The 15,150-nt window shown below is 40.4% G+C and overlaps 1 protein-coding gene across 1 annotated transcript in view; it reads left to right on the top strand.

Annotated features, from left to right (window-relative positions):
• Nucleotides 1-15,150, top strand: part of si:ch211-200p22.4 (phosphatidylinositol-binding clathrin assembly protein) — an 80,475-nt gene that overhangs the window by 26,521 nt on the left and 38,804 nt on the right. Inside the window, exons 3-4 of the mRNA XM_046064110.1 lie at nucleotides 14,643-14,718; nucleotides 14,993-15,095. Coding sequence (XP_045920066.1) covers nucleotides 14,643-14,718; nucleotides 14,993-15,095 — 179 coding nt within the window. The remainder of the gene's footprint in view (nucleotides 1-14,642; nucleotides 14,719-14,992; nucleotides 15,096-15,150) is intronic.

The following is a 15,150-nucleotide window of genomic DNA, read 5'->3' as shown; positions in this document are numbered from 1 at the left end:
CATTTATTCATTTAGCTCACGCTTTTATCCAAAGTGACTTACAATTGCTATACATGTCAGAGGTCGCACGCCTCTGGAGCAACTAGGGGTGAAGTGTCTTGCTCAGGGACACAATGGTGGACGTCTCACAACAACATCATGTCTTGGTGAAGTAGAAAGTTAGCTGAATGTCTGTGGGCAAGTAATTACACGTTACCTGACTGACACACCATGGCTGGAACTGCTGGAATAATGTTGTGCGGCTTGTCCGTACAATAGACTTCCCTCTTTGGTGTTAACTTTTTGCTTGCATGGTCCGAGTCCTCCTGCTTAGAATTACCCATTTCTGAGTAAATGCCACCATAGAGTTTTATAGAGGAAACACGCCACTCAATGACATCCTCAATACAACTCTATGGGGAAAGCCCGTAACTGCAAAGATGGCAGTTATCCCTGCCCCTCCCACAAGAAAGCTAATCGTCTGTTTCATATTTTAACAGCCAAAGCGGGAAACACTGATGTAAGGGTGCGAATTACTTCGAATGCGCATGCGTGGTGGTAGTGACGCATGCGTAGTAGAAATATAACCGGGGAGTGCTTTTTAAACCTTATTTTGGGGCGAAGTCATCAAACTTCTTAAGCGATTTTTATTCTATTCATGTAGTTTTTATGTCCCTGGTCTTGTTAGTCCGAAATAGCTGTTCGGAGGCGTTGCCAAGATGGCTGCTGAGTGGCATGACTTGCTTATAAGGACTTTAACTCCACTGTCCACGTTTGTTTATTCTTCCCTGCAACACTGGCGAGTGAGGAGGAACAGGCTACGGTAAATTTAGTCCCCTCGCGGAAAGTTTGGGAATTTGCGACACAACAAAATAAACGATGGAGCATACTTTTTAACGACAGATGTTTTTTTATCGTCAAGCGATATCGTTTTGTCGCACAGCACTAGTAGGAACCAAGCGTTTCTTTCAAGGACAAGGAGCACATCATTGATTAACTTCTTTACTGATGATTGCTATCCGAGTTTAGGGTAACATTGGCAGCTCTGTCCTGCTCATTGCATTTATTTTATTTTATTTTATTTATTTAGCACACATTTTAGCCATTTTTCTCTCTTGCACCACCCTTTGTAAAAATAAACTTAAATGAATCCAGTAGGATAGTGCTGATATCTGATTCACATTTGTTGTGAAGCTAAGTGTGGTCACATCTTTCATGAAATTCAAAATGCGTCCTCATACCTTTCTGTACATTTGTGGGAGGACAATGTCTGGCAATGGTTAGAGGGCAAACTATAGTGTAGCTCTTAATGTTCCATGAAATTGCAAAAAGCCCACGTTTCCCACCCCTGAAAGCATCAGGTCATGTAGTGCACCAAACTGAATACAACCTCTCTTATGGGGTAATGTTCTAATGTTGGTGCACCAGTTGCACACTTCCTCTTAAAGATGCTTCCTGTGAGATGCCGTTTTACTTCTTCCACTAGTCTCTCTTCAAGTGCCAGGTTTAATTAGTAGTACTGTGATTAGCTCTTCTGGGCCACCCCTCGATACGACGGCACTTAAAACATTACACTTAACTGTTTCACTGCATTTGATCTCGCATTAAAAGTGATCTGGTAATAAAAAAAGGTAATAAAATGACTGCAGATGTGACTCCTCACTAGTTTATGTATCTTTATCAATAAAGTATTTGTTGTATAATGGTTAAGTGGCGTCTTCAGATTTTCACCAAAATAAAGTTGACTTGTTTGATGTGTTTTTGTGAATATACAACATAGAAGAACCTGTACACTTTTGTGCTGCGATATATACCTACAGGCTTTATCACGTCAAACACATGAGTGTTTGTACATAAGGTGAAACTCATTATTTAGGAATGTTTCCAATAGGTTGAGGTATGAGGCCGTCAAACTTATAACATCACAACATTTTGATAATTATAGACACAAGTGATTTAGAGAGCAGTGAAGTAGGAGAAGCAGCTAATTCCAGAAGTATTTTTGCTAGTGTTACGGCGAAGAAGGCGTCAGAGGCGGGCACAGTGGGTCATCAACTAATCGTAGGGTTGCCGGTTCAATTCTATGCTCCTCTTGTCTGCATGTCAAAGTGTCCTTTTAGAAAGACTGAACCCCAGTTGCTCCTCACTGTTAAGTAAATTGTACGACGCTTTGGATAAAAGCCCTCAGTAAGTGCAGTCCATTAACCATTTAACAAATGCAGAACGCTTCAACGCTTCACAGGCTCACAAGTTGAAACTGATATAAAATGCTGAATGTTTTATCATATTTCTACAGGGCGCAGTCTTTAGCTTCAGCAGCAAAACAATGAAATGTTTGTTGATAATATGTTCTTTTACTTAAATTCTAAAGTTTTTATGAATACAAACCTGAAGCTTTTGACTTTATATCAAAGAACCCGATATTTTCTAACGCTCTTATTTTTAGTGCTGGATGATGTACTAGAGGGTCCCGACATTTTGTTTCGGTCAGCATTAAGACCATTGCGTTGTAGGAGAACGTAATAATTACCCACTCCGTGTGTGTGTTTGTATGTGCGCGATACACGTTAGTGTTTTAAATGATGATTCAAGCTGCTTGGTTTCATCATTGACCTCGCAGACGCACTCATCCACCAGCACGACACAACCGCTCCCCTTAGAGTGGGAGCCCACACACTATTAGCCTTGTCACCTTGTAGGCACAGACACACTCACACACTAAGGTATTGCAGAAGCCGGATATATACTCAAACGTTTCAGTGTCGACATATTTCTTTAATCCTATCATTCTCAGCACCCACCCAGCATCTCTTTGTGACTCTGTTTCTTTCACAGTTAGATTGGATTCAGGCGTTAAATGGTTGATTGCATAAGAGGAGGAGGAGGAATACTACGTAGGAGGGAGGAGGACGAGGAGGAGGAGGAGGGGGGGGAGGAGGAAAAGGAAGGAGGGGAGAATCCCAGGCAGGATTTAGGCTTTTGGAAAGCAGTTTTTTGCGTGTGTCGTTTGTGTGTGCGCACATGTCTGTATCTATCCACATGTCTGTTTCCTTGCTTGTGTGGGACTGTCTGTGTGTTTCTCTGCTTGCATAAGAGCTCCTTTCATTCAGCACAGCCCGATCACGACTCATTCTTCTTGTGTGAGTCATCACCTTTTCAGCAGAACTCGCTCCGCAGTCAGTTCTGACAATTTTGTGCATGTGTGTGTTCGAGAGAAAGTTATATTGAACACAACAGCCAGAAATAAATTCCCATGTGGACTTCCGTTTGGAGATAACTAGGCCAAACTGACTCTTCTTTATTCCCTGTAAAGATTAGTTAGCATATGTTGTGATATATCAAGGTATGGTGAGCTCTTTAAATAGAAGGCCTGTGCTGCCTCCTCCCTGCAGTTTAATGCGTGTTGTCTCTGTGAAAGCAAATAGAGACTTTCTCTACCAGGATCAATCATTTTACTGCTGGTACAAGACACGGTTGTTCATTGGCTTTGTGTACACGTTGGCAAGTCCAAAGAGGGCCGAGCGGTAGCTGTTTCAACTTCCCAGATATCATGTTATGTGACGTCCGTAAGCTGCGCACTCATGTTTACCAACTAGGCTGGTCTGTGATTTCTCTTTTTTTTTCTCTTCATACTAAAGGGAGGAGAGATGGAAAAGATATGAAACCAGTACAGCTTTCTATGATAAGATTATGTATGTCTGTTTAGGATGCAGTTTGGTTTTCAGCCTTGAGTTGCCATTAATTACTTCCTTTGGGTAGAAAAATATAAGAAAAGTTAGGATTGTGTCTGGACTAATTGGGCAACTTTAATTTAGCACACCCACTTCAAGCTGTCATTTGAGAATGTAAGCAGGATTTGAACTTCTCTCTCTCAAGCTCTTTTCCTTCTTTACACAAGAATTTTTAGCACTTTTCCTAATGTCAAATGAGTGCAACGGCGTAAATGACTTTGAGGAGAGACTGACCAAAAATGTGCACCATATTTAAACTATTATGGTGTCTCATCTCTCACTATGACAGCAGGTTTATTACCCCATCTTCGAGTTTGGCCTTTCGGAAAATCTCATACCAACCTAAGGTTTACTCACATCACAAATTCAACCAGAGGTTCAACCAACCAATCGGCCACCAGCCCCAGTGCCTTTAACTGGCCATGCTGTAATTAAAACAGATCAGAAACACATCAGAAATACATTCACTGATGTATAAGAAATCCAGAAATATGTGGACACGTGAACAAAGCATGTTGTTGCCTGAACAATCATGCAAAGGGATCCAGGTGAAACAAAACAAGTTGTCAGGCAGAAAAGTTGAATCCGGCTTAATTTTTCACCATGGAAACAACAGTCCAGAGCAGCAGTGTCCTTCATCATAATATTATAATAAACTGCTGTGCAGTGCCGCAGCGTCTGATAAGCCTCCGAACTCCGGTATCCTTGATTTTATTTTATCATCTCACCTGTATCTGAAGCAACATGCCCCTACCAATGCAGCCCATTGCATTTTTCAGCTGAACAATTGGAACTAAAGTGCCTACATACAGTAGCTTGAATTAAAAAGAGCCCCAGACTAAAAGTATATGGACAGAGGTGACCACAATATCTACAGTATCTCACAAAAGTGAGTACGCCCCTCACATTTTTGTAAATATTTGATTATTTCCTTTCATGTAACAACACTGAAGAAATTACACTTTGCTACAATGTAAAGTAGTGAGTGTACAGCTAGTGTAAATTTGCTGTCCCCTCAAAATAACACATCACACAGCCATTAATGTCTAAACTGCTGGTAAAAAAATGAGTACACCCCTAAGTGAAAATGTCCAAATTGGGCCCAAACTGTCAATATTTTGTGTGGCCACAATTTTTTTCCCAGCACTTAACCCTCTTGGTCATGGAGTTCACCAGAGCTTCACAGGTTGCCACTGGAGTCCTCTTCCACTCCTACATGACGACGTCATGGCGCTGGTGGATGTTAAAGACCTTGCGCTCCTCCACCTTCCGTTTGAGGATGCCCCACAGATGCTCAATAGGGTTTAGGTCTGGAGACATGCTTGGCCAGTCCATCACCTTTAACCTAAGCTTCTTTAGCAAGGCAGTGGTCGTCTTGGAGGTGTCTTTGGGGTCGTTATCATTTTGCAATCCTGCCTTGTGGCCCAGTCTCCGAAGGGAGGGGATCATGCTCTGCTTCAGTATGTCGCAGTACATGTTGGTGATCATGCTTCCCTCAGTGAACTGTAGCTCCCCAGTGCCGGCAGCACTCATGCAGCCCCAGACCCAGGATACTCCCAGCACCATGTTTGACTGTAGGCAAGACACACTTGTCTTTGTACTCCTCACCTGGTTGCTGCCACACATGTGACACCATCTGAACCAAATAAGTTCAGACAAGTAAACCTAGACAAGTACAGTGTTTGCAGCTGTGTTCATTAGGGAGAGAGAGACAGAGCGAGAGAGGGACAAGCGACAGGATGTGCTGCGCAAATGCGGTACGGCGCTCTGCAATCAAATACGATTTTAAATATGCCCAGTAAAAAAAAAAAAAAAAAAAAAAAAAAGACAATCAGTCTTTGGCAGGCCGCCACAATTAAATGAGCGTATGGGAAACACTCGTTTATCTTGGTCTCATCAGACCACAGGACATGGTTCCATTAATCCATGTCCCTAGTCTGCTTGTCTTCAGCAAACTGTTTACGGGCTTTCTTGTGCATCACCCTTTGAAGAGGCTTTCTTCTGGGACGACATCCATGCGGACCAATTTGATGCAGTGTGCGGCATATGGTCTGAGCACTGACAGGTTGACCCCTCACCCCTTCAACTTCTGCAGCAATGCTGGCAGCACTCATACATCTATTTTTCCAAAGACGGCTTCTGGATATGACGCTGAGCATGTGCACTTCCTTGGTCGACCATGACGAGGCCTGTTCAGAGTGGAACTTGTCCTGTTGAACCGCTGTATGGTCTTCCCCACCGTGCTACAGCTCAGTTTCAGGGTCTTGGCAATCTTCTTATAGACGAGGCCATCTTTATGTAGAGCAACCATTCTTTTTATCAGATTCTCAGAGAGTTCTTTGCCATGAGGTGCCATTTTTAACTTCCAGTGACCAGTATAAGGGAGTGTGAGAGCGATAACACAAAATATAACACACCTGCTCCCCTTCACACCTGAGACCTTGTAACACTGAGTCACATGACACCGGGGAGGGAAAAATGGCTAATTGGGCCCAATTTGGACATTTTCACTTAGGGGTGTACTCACTTTTGTTGCCAGCGGTTTCGACATTAATGACTGTGCGATGTGTTATTTTGAGGGGACACCAACTTTACACTGTTATACAAGCTGTACACTCACTACTTTACATTGTAGTGTCATTTCTTCAGTGTTGTCACATGAAAAACTATAATCAAATATTTACAAAAATGTGAGGGCTGTACTCACGTTTGTGAGATACTGTGTCTTAACCCTATTTTAGTCTTCCTGTGTGATTGGGGAAAGAAGAAAGCAGAAAAAATAAGCCACAATGTAATATACATAACATAATCTCACATATCAGGTTTTAGGTTTTAAACATATCAACCACGACTCAGATCTTCACCCTGCTGCAATTTATCGTCAAAATTCTGCAACAGTCCGTAGAGCTCCAGCCTTGGCTTCTCCTCTACATAACCTGACAACACGATTCAAAAAAAAAAGAAAAAGAAAAAAGAAAACCACTTCAGGTCAGTGCTGAGGCCATGGTGTTCGGTTACTACGGAAACCACCAACTTGTGCACTTTTGTGAGAAAGTGGAGGAAGGAGAGTTGTGGAGAAGGGGAGGGAGGGAGTAAGAAGCCAGAGGATGGGTGCTGGTAGCTCTATGTATAGCTATATTTCACTGTTGAGAGAGGCAGGCAGTAGCCAGGATCTAAATGTATCAATAATACATGAGGTTGTTCTCCGATATGCTAACATGAATTATTTGACAAGCTGAGCCAACCTGTTTCTCCGCCTCCCCCCTCTCCCCCGTTCTCTATCTCTGTACACCTTCTCATTCTCACGTCCTATCACTCCTCTCTATTCTTACACATCTGCACTAAAACCCGAATCTCCTCTCAAAACAGCATCTTTTTCTTGGAACCATCTATGCTGAATAATCTGGGGCTCAGCAGGTTTCTTAGTCTCCCTCTCTGTCTCTCTGCGCCAAGTGTTTCTGCCCCTTTATAGATGTTCTCCTTTTTAACTATATCCATGCGCTTTGTGTGGGTTCCCTCTGCCTTTGCCTTTGTATCTGAGGCTGAGGGAGAAACGCAGGCTCTCGTCAGACCGACTTTTGATGACAAAGAAAGCAGTCGGCACACAAGAGGCTGAGACGAGGAGCTTAAGAAGTTTATTAGCTCTTTCTCTTGCTGTCTCTCCCTCTTTTCCTCTCTTCATCTGTGACCATCTTGTCTAAGTTTCTCTGTCTTATCTTAATTTCAGAATGCAAAGTCGTCACATTAAACTTTATCTGTAAACAAATTTGGCCCAAAAACTTTAACCCATAGTCAAGATGTGTCAAGACAGTATCTCATCTCTTACTACACCATGTTGTTAGGAACACCTGTACTTCAGAGGACATTGTACCCACTTACATTCAGAGCTGAAATAGTAAATCAATAGGTTGGTTGACTGGGGTTATCAAAGTCTGAGACTGTGGGCCTCACCTCACCCCTTTACTTGGTTAGTTTCGCTCAGTTCCTGAATGCCAACGGGATCATGATTGTTATTTGACCCCATAGACACAATTGAGCCAAGGTAGCCTAATATTGCTGTTTGACATAACTTGAAACTAAACCACATACATGAAATAGGTCTGTCCTAAGGCATGTTTTACTTTCTGAGAAATTCTCTGGGAAAACATGCACAATTCCCCCAAACTATTGTATCTCTAAACCCTCTCTCTAACTAAATCACACACATTAAGGCTACTCCATGTGATCTCCTTCTGATAGCTTATGTAATAACTAATATAATTTTTTCACTTCCATTCATTGAGCCTCCCCTGAAACAGTTTGGAGTCCCCCCTAATCGATTGTCATTTATCAAGCAACAAGACTAAGAGTCTACAGCCATGCTAGCAGCTCTGTGAAACCATATTTACGCATAGTGGTGCTCGGAGCTAAAGCTGTAGTTTACAGTTTATTAGCACTTTTGTGTACTTGTGACTCATTGAAATGTTCGTACAAAAGTGCTGTCCAGCTGCTGTGTAGGGATGAAAGATTAGCGGTTTAACGGTAAACCATGGTAAAATTCCCGACGGTTATTATTACCGTACACATTTTAATTACCATGATAACCGGGTACAGTTAACCGCGCTATTATAATCTCACGGCAAACACTGTCCAGCGTCTCTCAGAAGCAGGCGCAGAATGCAACGTGGGTTTGTTTGGGTCAATGACAACACGGCGGAAGACAACGCTGTGGAGATTTTTCTGTCACTCTGAAGTCCGGTGGTATTTTAGTTTTAATGAGAGCGCTGAGGGAAACTTGATTGAAGAACCTTACAGTTAACGCAGGGTGAGTTAACTTTTAGCTTTGGTTTGTCTGTCTGACTTGCTAACAGCTTGTAAACTGAAGCTCTCAGTGTTGCTGCTCTTGTAAAAACGCTACACGTTGTTCTGTTGCTGTGTGCGTCGTGTGTCGGCAGAGTCTATTCGTCCACTGCACATTGTATTACCTATATAATATAAAAACTTGATAATGCACACTTGGATGATTTTCATTTGTTTACAAAAGGTATTTGCTGTTTTATTTTTTTATGCAAACAAAATGGCATTTGTATTTGTAGTTTTCTATATAAAACTTGTTGAAAATGGTTTCAGTGTGTATATCAGTACATTTTAATCTTTTTCTCTGACTTCCGAGGTAGATAGAACACAGCATTAATGCTAATGTCAGCATGCTAACAGGCTCACAATGACAATGCTAACACACTCATGTTTAGCAGCATAAAGTTCAGCTGAGGCCAATGGACAAATAAAAATTTCACAGGGGATCACCAAAGTTTTAAAGTTCATCAGTGAGTACCGAAAATGAAAATACCATTCATATTCTGAATCATAGACTTAGATTATTAATGTCTTAACCGCAAACTTACCACGAGCTATGAGGTTGTAATGCAATGGGATATGCTCCTGTAGAAGCCACAAGTCTGTATATCAACCTTGTTCTAAAACAAACATGTTTTATTCATGATGTCATGGAGAAGTGCTATGCTTCCCACAATCCTAAAGAGTAACCGTGACGTCTCTAACTGGTGGAACTCGATGGCAGTGTTTACTGCACAGGAGAACGGCTACTCGGTTACCGCTACCACTGAACTCTACGATCATTTACGTTATATTTGCCACGGAGCGACCATGCTGGAACTTGTGATCAGCATTTATCTGATTTTTATAGACTGAACAATTAAGACAAAAAATATAAGTAGATTGACAATTTTCATTATCAGTCAGTTTTTGGATTTCATTAGGTTTATTGACAACAATCTAGTATTTATAAAAGCACAAATATGTTGGACTTTTTCAGGGATGAAACAATGAAGTCCAGACTTGCTGTGTTTCCATCGTTGTTAAAGTTGCAGGCTTACTTCCTTTTACTTCCCCAGAAGCTTACTCTCACCTTTAGCATAACTGCTGCGTGCACCCCAACCCTTATCTCAACCTTGACTTAGTTGTAACTCTAAAAATGTCTTAATAGTAAAAAATCTTAAACCTAAAATCAATGGTTAACCTTTTTGGGGAAACATTTCTGTCCACAAATGGGAGCTAAATCCCCACATGTGAACAACGTTTTGTCCCCACAGCATGAGCATACACACACAAAAGGATAAGAACAAAATCAAATTCTTTATGCCTTTTTAAACAGTCCCAGAGCCCTGGGAAACGTGTCAGTGCAGCTGAATCCAACACACATGCCCGCAAGCATATTCTTGCTCAGAAATACATACACACACATAATTTGATGCTCCAACCAGCCAGTGAGGGCTGGTTCTCTGCCATATCGGGACTTGGCAAACTGGCAAATCTCGGATCATTTTAAGTCTGTTGGACAGAGCAGCCTTAATGTTAAGATGCTTTTGGGAAGCCTCAGGCCTGAGTTCCCAAAACTATGGATGATGGTCGAGACTTATTCCTCTGCACTGTTATACTGTTATTCAGTGTAGTGTGGAAGTGCAAGATGTTCACAAGGGACCAAATGCAAGCTCATGTCTAGTCTTTAGGGACAGAGTCCAGGTTAAGTCTCAAGGTTTTAGGAGTCCCGAGTTCAGTACTCTCATCTACCCAACATTTTAACTTGGCAACAATATTTCTAGAAATGTTACTGCAAATGATAGCCGGTAATTGAGAAGCACAATTAGCAACACAATTCAGACCGCTCAATACTCTTTTTAAAATGAAGGGAAAAACACAACAAATCTGAGTAATAACTTTTCAGAAGGCAATATAACAACAGAAAACCAAACAAAGGCAAGGTAAAAATTAAAATGAGATAAAAACAACAAGGAAAAAAAACAGGTCAATATAATACAAGTAAAAATAATAAAAGCAATAAAAAGAAAGTTAGTAATAAGAAGTAAAAAGACAAAGCAATTAGAATTTAAAAATGCATCTACTACTATCTGTTGAAATTCCCTTTACATCTCCACAGCAATCAATAAATAAAATGTTCTGACGCAAAAATGAAAAAATCCGTTTTCAGTGGCTGTCACAGGGCTATAAAAATATCTAGCTGTCTCTTGCTAGTTCTGCAACAATGCCTACCCCAGCTTTAAAGCTACTGTTAGCTTCTTACATCTTGATCATGTAAAACAGCTGTAAAATCTGATTTACCTATGAGCAAAATCTTTATAGATAATCAATAGACACTACAACTACAATTCGGTAAGTAAAATAGTGGATAAAAGTGTTTCATCTTTTGACTAATAAGGCAAGCTAACTTGTTTCATAACCTCCATCCCAACTTTGAAAATACCATCTTTCAGAAGAAGACATGGCATGACAACACTTGACTAATATCAAACAACAAGACGAAGCACAAAGAGTGACGTTACAGAACCATTTCACTTTATAGTTTAGTAGTGTGAGCTCAAGGTTGATTTAGCACTGTCTTACACTTGTGTACATGTTTTCTAGGTGCTTAAACAGTTGAATGTAGTTGGACTATTTCCACGATCTGTTCACAATACAGTTCTTCTACTTAGCCCATGGTTTGAAGTTTTGAAGTACTATAATTCAAAGGATGTACAGTACTGTGCAAAAGGTTTAGGCAGGTGTGAAACAGTGCTGTAAACATGGGTGGAAATTAACCTTTTGGCTCACCTGCCAATGGGACTGATAGATGAAAAAATCCACCGGCCAAACATATTTTTTACCGGCCAAAATAATAACTTACCTTTTTATGTCACGTAAACAATTGTTTCAGTACTTTTAATTGAGATAATAAGGTAAGCTTACAAGATGCTTATTAATCATTCAACTTAAACCTTCTCATTAATTAAATTTTTTTTTATGTTCTGTTCCTTCCTGTTGACTTCCCTTCACTGTTACTGAGCTGTTCTACATGCTGCCACTGGCTTTAACGGAGGGGAACGTAGTAAACAGCGGGTATAAATAAACGGGAAAATTACGGGGAAATATTTTAATGGGAGGACACTGGGAGAGAACGGTAAAATACGGGAGAAACCCGAGGAAAACGGGAGGGTTGTCAAGTATGCACATTATTACGGTGGTAGCTAGCTAGCTAAATGCTAAAAACACTCAAAGCACAACTCGACAGCTCCTGTCTCCACTCCCCTAACGCCCTTGCACATCTATGCCAATTAAACACAACACTGTATTGGTAATTTATATTTTGTACGTTTATTATACCTTACCACAAGAAACCTGAAATGAACATAAACAAAAACAACGGATCCGCTGTTAGCTACTGTCAAAAAGCTTTTATATAGCGATATCGTACCAAATACGTTCATCCACCAATGTGGCGGCTAGCCTTCCAACATTTTGCTGCCAAACGGAAAATCTACCCGCATTTGGTGCTTGGCGGGTGTTAATTTCCAGCCCTGGCTGTAAAGTAAGAATGCTTTCAAAAATAGAGATTTTAAGAGATTATATCTATCAATTAACAAAATGCATAGTAAATGAACAGAAGAAAATACTAAATCGAATCAATATTTGATGTGACCACCCTTTACCTTCTCAGCTTATTTTGTTTTCACACACCTGTGGGGTTACTTATCACTTTCTCCAACTCAGATTTTTCTGGCTTGATCATGAGATTCAATGTGATTTTCAAGTCATCGCTAACCCTAGATGTGACTTAAAAAAGATTAGTAAGGCACTGTCAACTGAATCAGTGTGCAGCTGTCACCTCTCCTCTCAACATCAACACTCTCTCAAGCAAGGAAAAAATCTCTTTTTAAAAAAAAAAAAAAGTTACAGGAGCCGTTAAGTGGCCAACAGTAAAAGACAGAGGTTGTGCAGGGCGTCTCCATGTGTGAGACTGAAGTGTGAAGAAAGGTGGTTGTGGAAAAAGAGCAGACCCTTCCCTGGAAAATGGGAAGTGAAGAGCTTCCAGCACCTGCTTAGTAACATCAGATGTGTCAAAACTAATCAGTAACTAGTGTTGAGAGGGAAGGAAAAGTAACAAAGGACCAAGTTTCTGTTCTGTTACACAGCAGTACAAAATACTGCTGCTACAGAAACGGCTTATTAGATTAGCAACTTTTCCCAAAGCCATTATACCAAAGGAACCTCTTTGTTTTTTTAATTAATGCGTTGACTATACACCTGTACATTTGTTTTTAAAGTCAGATGATAAGAAAATTTACTATGTAGCTTTAAATATTATTTTGTTAACATGGTTATGCAACAAGACAGACTAAATATCTTCCATCTTCCTTCGTATAAAACATCCTGTGGTCAGTTTTTTCTTAAATATCGTGTAGTTATCTTATGGAATGAAAATGTGCACATGCACAGTCATTGGATACGTAGAAAAGTAGACTGTAAAAACAATAATGATTGCTATTAGAAACTGTTGTTCAATTACTTCTACTTTGAATTTTTGAATGCACTTTTATATTTAAAATGTATTGGTAATTTGTATTTTGTATGTTTATTTTTACCTTTTTTTATGTCTTCTGGTTGTGAGTTTTTATCTAACGTCAGGAAGTCTGTAAATGACAGGAATGACATGATTCATCACTTTCTGGTGACCAAGTTTTAGCTTTAGATTTGATCTCATTAACATTTTCAAGGAGTTTGTTACATAATGTATTATATTGTGCTGCTAATCTGCTGCTGCTTCCCAAAGGTTAATTAATTTTTTTTTCTGACTGCTTCCTCTTGCCATTTGTCCTCCCTCTCCAGTTCTGTGTGAGCTACTCAAAAGAAGTCCTAATAAATGACTGGGGAAAAAACAGCAGATTTTTAAACAGCCCGAGGAGATGAGGCTAAACCATCTAAAGCAGCAGGGGTAGCAGTAGGGAGACGAGGTTAAACCCTCCTTCCTGCTGGTGTTTTAGAGCAGGGAACTGCGTCCCCGCCAGTTCTGGGGTTGGTGTTCTGTAGCCGACCTCTGACCCCTCTGCAGGAAGGAAAAGGGCAACAAGCGACAAGAAAAGACCATTTCTAAGAACATAAAATGAGTATTTAATCATCACAGTGCTTTTCAACATCTTGACAGATTAAGTATTTGAGTCATAGCAGAGATAGCTGCGTGCTGCATTTTAATAGAGACTTCACTTCATGGCAGTGATGAATCATATCATTCTTCGTTATTAGTTGTTGGCTAATGAGTACAAGGTTTTACCATCTGTCAGCCGGTGTGCATGTGTTTCAGTAGATCCCCTTTATCTTTTTACTTATCTAAATAATCTTTAGAATAAGAGGGAGGAGATGGCTTTTGCTGAAGGGTTCATGGCATTTTTAGCCATTTTCAGCCTACATTAAAACCGTATGAAGAAGAAGGGAGAAGTAGTGGTTCTAGTAGTCGTCTGGTTTATTAGAAGTAAGAAGAGAAGTGAAATGGAGGACCACGTATTATTTAGCACAAGCGCTGACAGAGCGTGTCGACCACCGTAGCTTCTCCTGTACACTTGGATAGAGGGGGGTGAGCAGTGACTGGTGACTGATGATGCATTCAAGTTGTGTGGAACTGTTGAATTTACAATTTCCATTAGATTTAATACATTTATTATGAAGTACTTACTTTGTCCAAGGAACAAGCGAATGCACAGTGAGCCATTTGTTGCAATTGGCAACCCTGCCCACTAGATGCTACTAAAACTCACGTTTAGTCCCATCATCTGGTCAAAATTACATTTGTCCAAGAAGGTCCAACATATTTTTTTTTTTTTGTCATAAACTTATCTAAAAATATCTTCTCTACTGTTGCTGCTGGATGTTAATAGCCTCCTTAGTTCCTAACTTGGGGTGAATCTTTTTGGTTGTTGTTGGAGAGGAAATTATCCCTCATTCACAAGCAGCCAGATTTTTCCCACTAGCGTGGAAATTAAACCTACAATCCAAAAATGTGATATTAACAAAGTAAATTTGGTTTGTTTAAATTTCATATTTATTGTTGGATAAAGCTCTCTCAAACCCTGCATTAACTTGTGTTTTCTGTCTCTCTTATCTCAGCGTTTCACCCAGTACCTGGCCTCCAGAAACACCCTGTTTAACCTGAACAACTTCCTGGACAAGGGAGCTCTGCAAGGTAAAGCACCAAACTCTCATTCCCCCAAAAGCAGTGTGGAAAAACAATTCAGAGCATTTTTGGTTTGTAAAGCACGTCACACAGAGCACTAGAATGTTTTAAGCAAAAAACAAAGTATTTATAAGTTAAAATGGGTAATTCAGTGGGATTGATTACTTGATTAAAATGCATCTGATGCAGTGTACATATACAGTATAATATAAAAACATATAGACAGTTTATAGGACAACACAACAAACTCCGTATATTTCCTCTCTCTTGTTTTCTCTCTCAGGTTACGACATGTCAACCTTCATCAGGCGATACAGCCGTTACCTGAATGAGAAGGCCATGTCCTACAGACTGGTGGCTGTGGATTTCACCAAGATGAAGAGGGGGTATGGGAGGGTGCACACACACACACACACACACACACACACACACACACACACA

Source organism: Micropterus dolomieu, linkage group LG12 (genome assembly GCF_021292245.1).
Source record: "Micropterus dolomieu isolate WLL.071019.BEF.003 ecotype Adirondacks linkage group LG12, ASM2129224v1, whole genome shotgun sequence".
Classification (NCBI taxonomy): Eukaryota; Metazoa; Chordata; class Actinopteri; order Centrarchiformes; family Centrarchidae; genus Micropterus; species Micropterus dolomieu.
The sequence above is the reverse complement of the archived record's forward strand: the minus strand, read 5'-3'. Positions and strand labels throughout refer to the sequence as shown.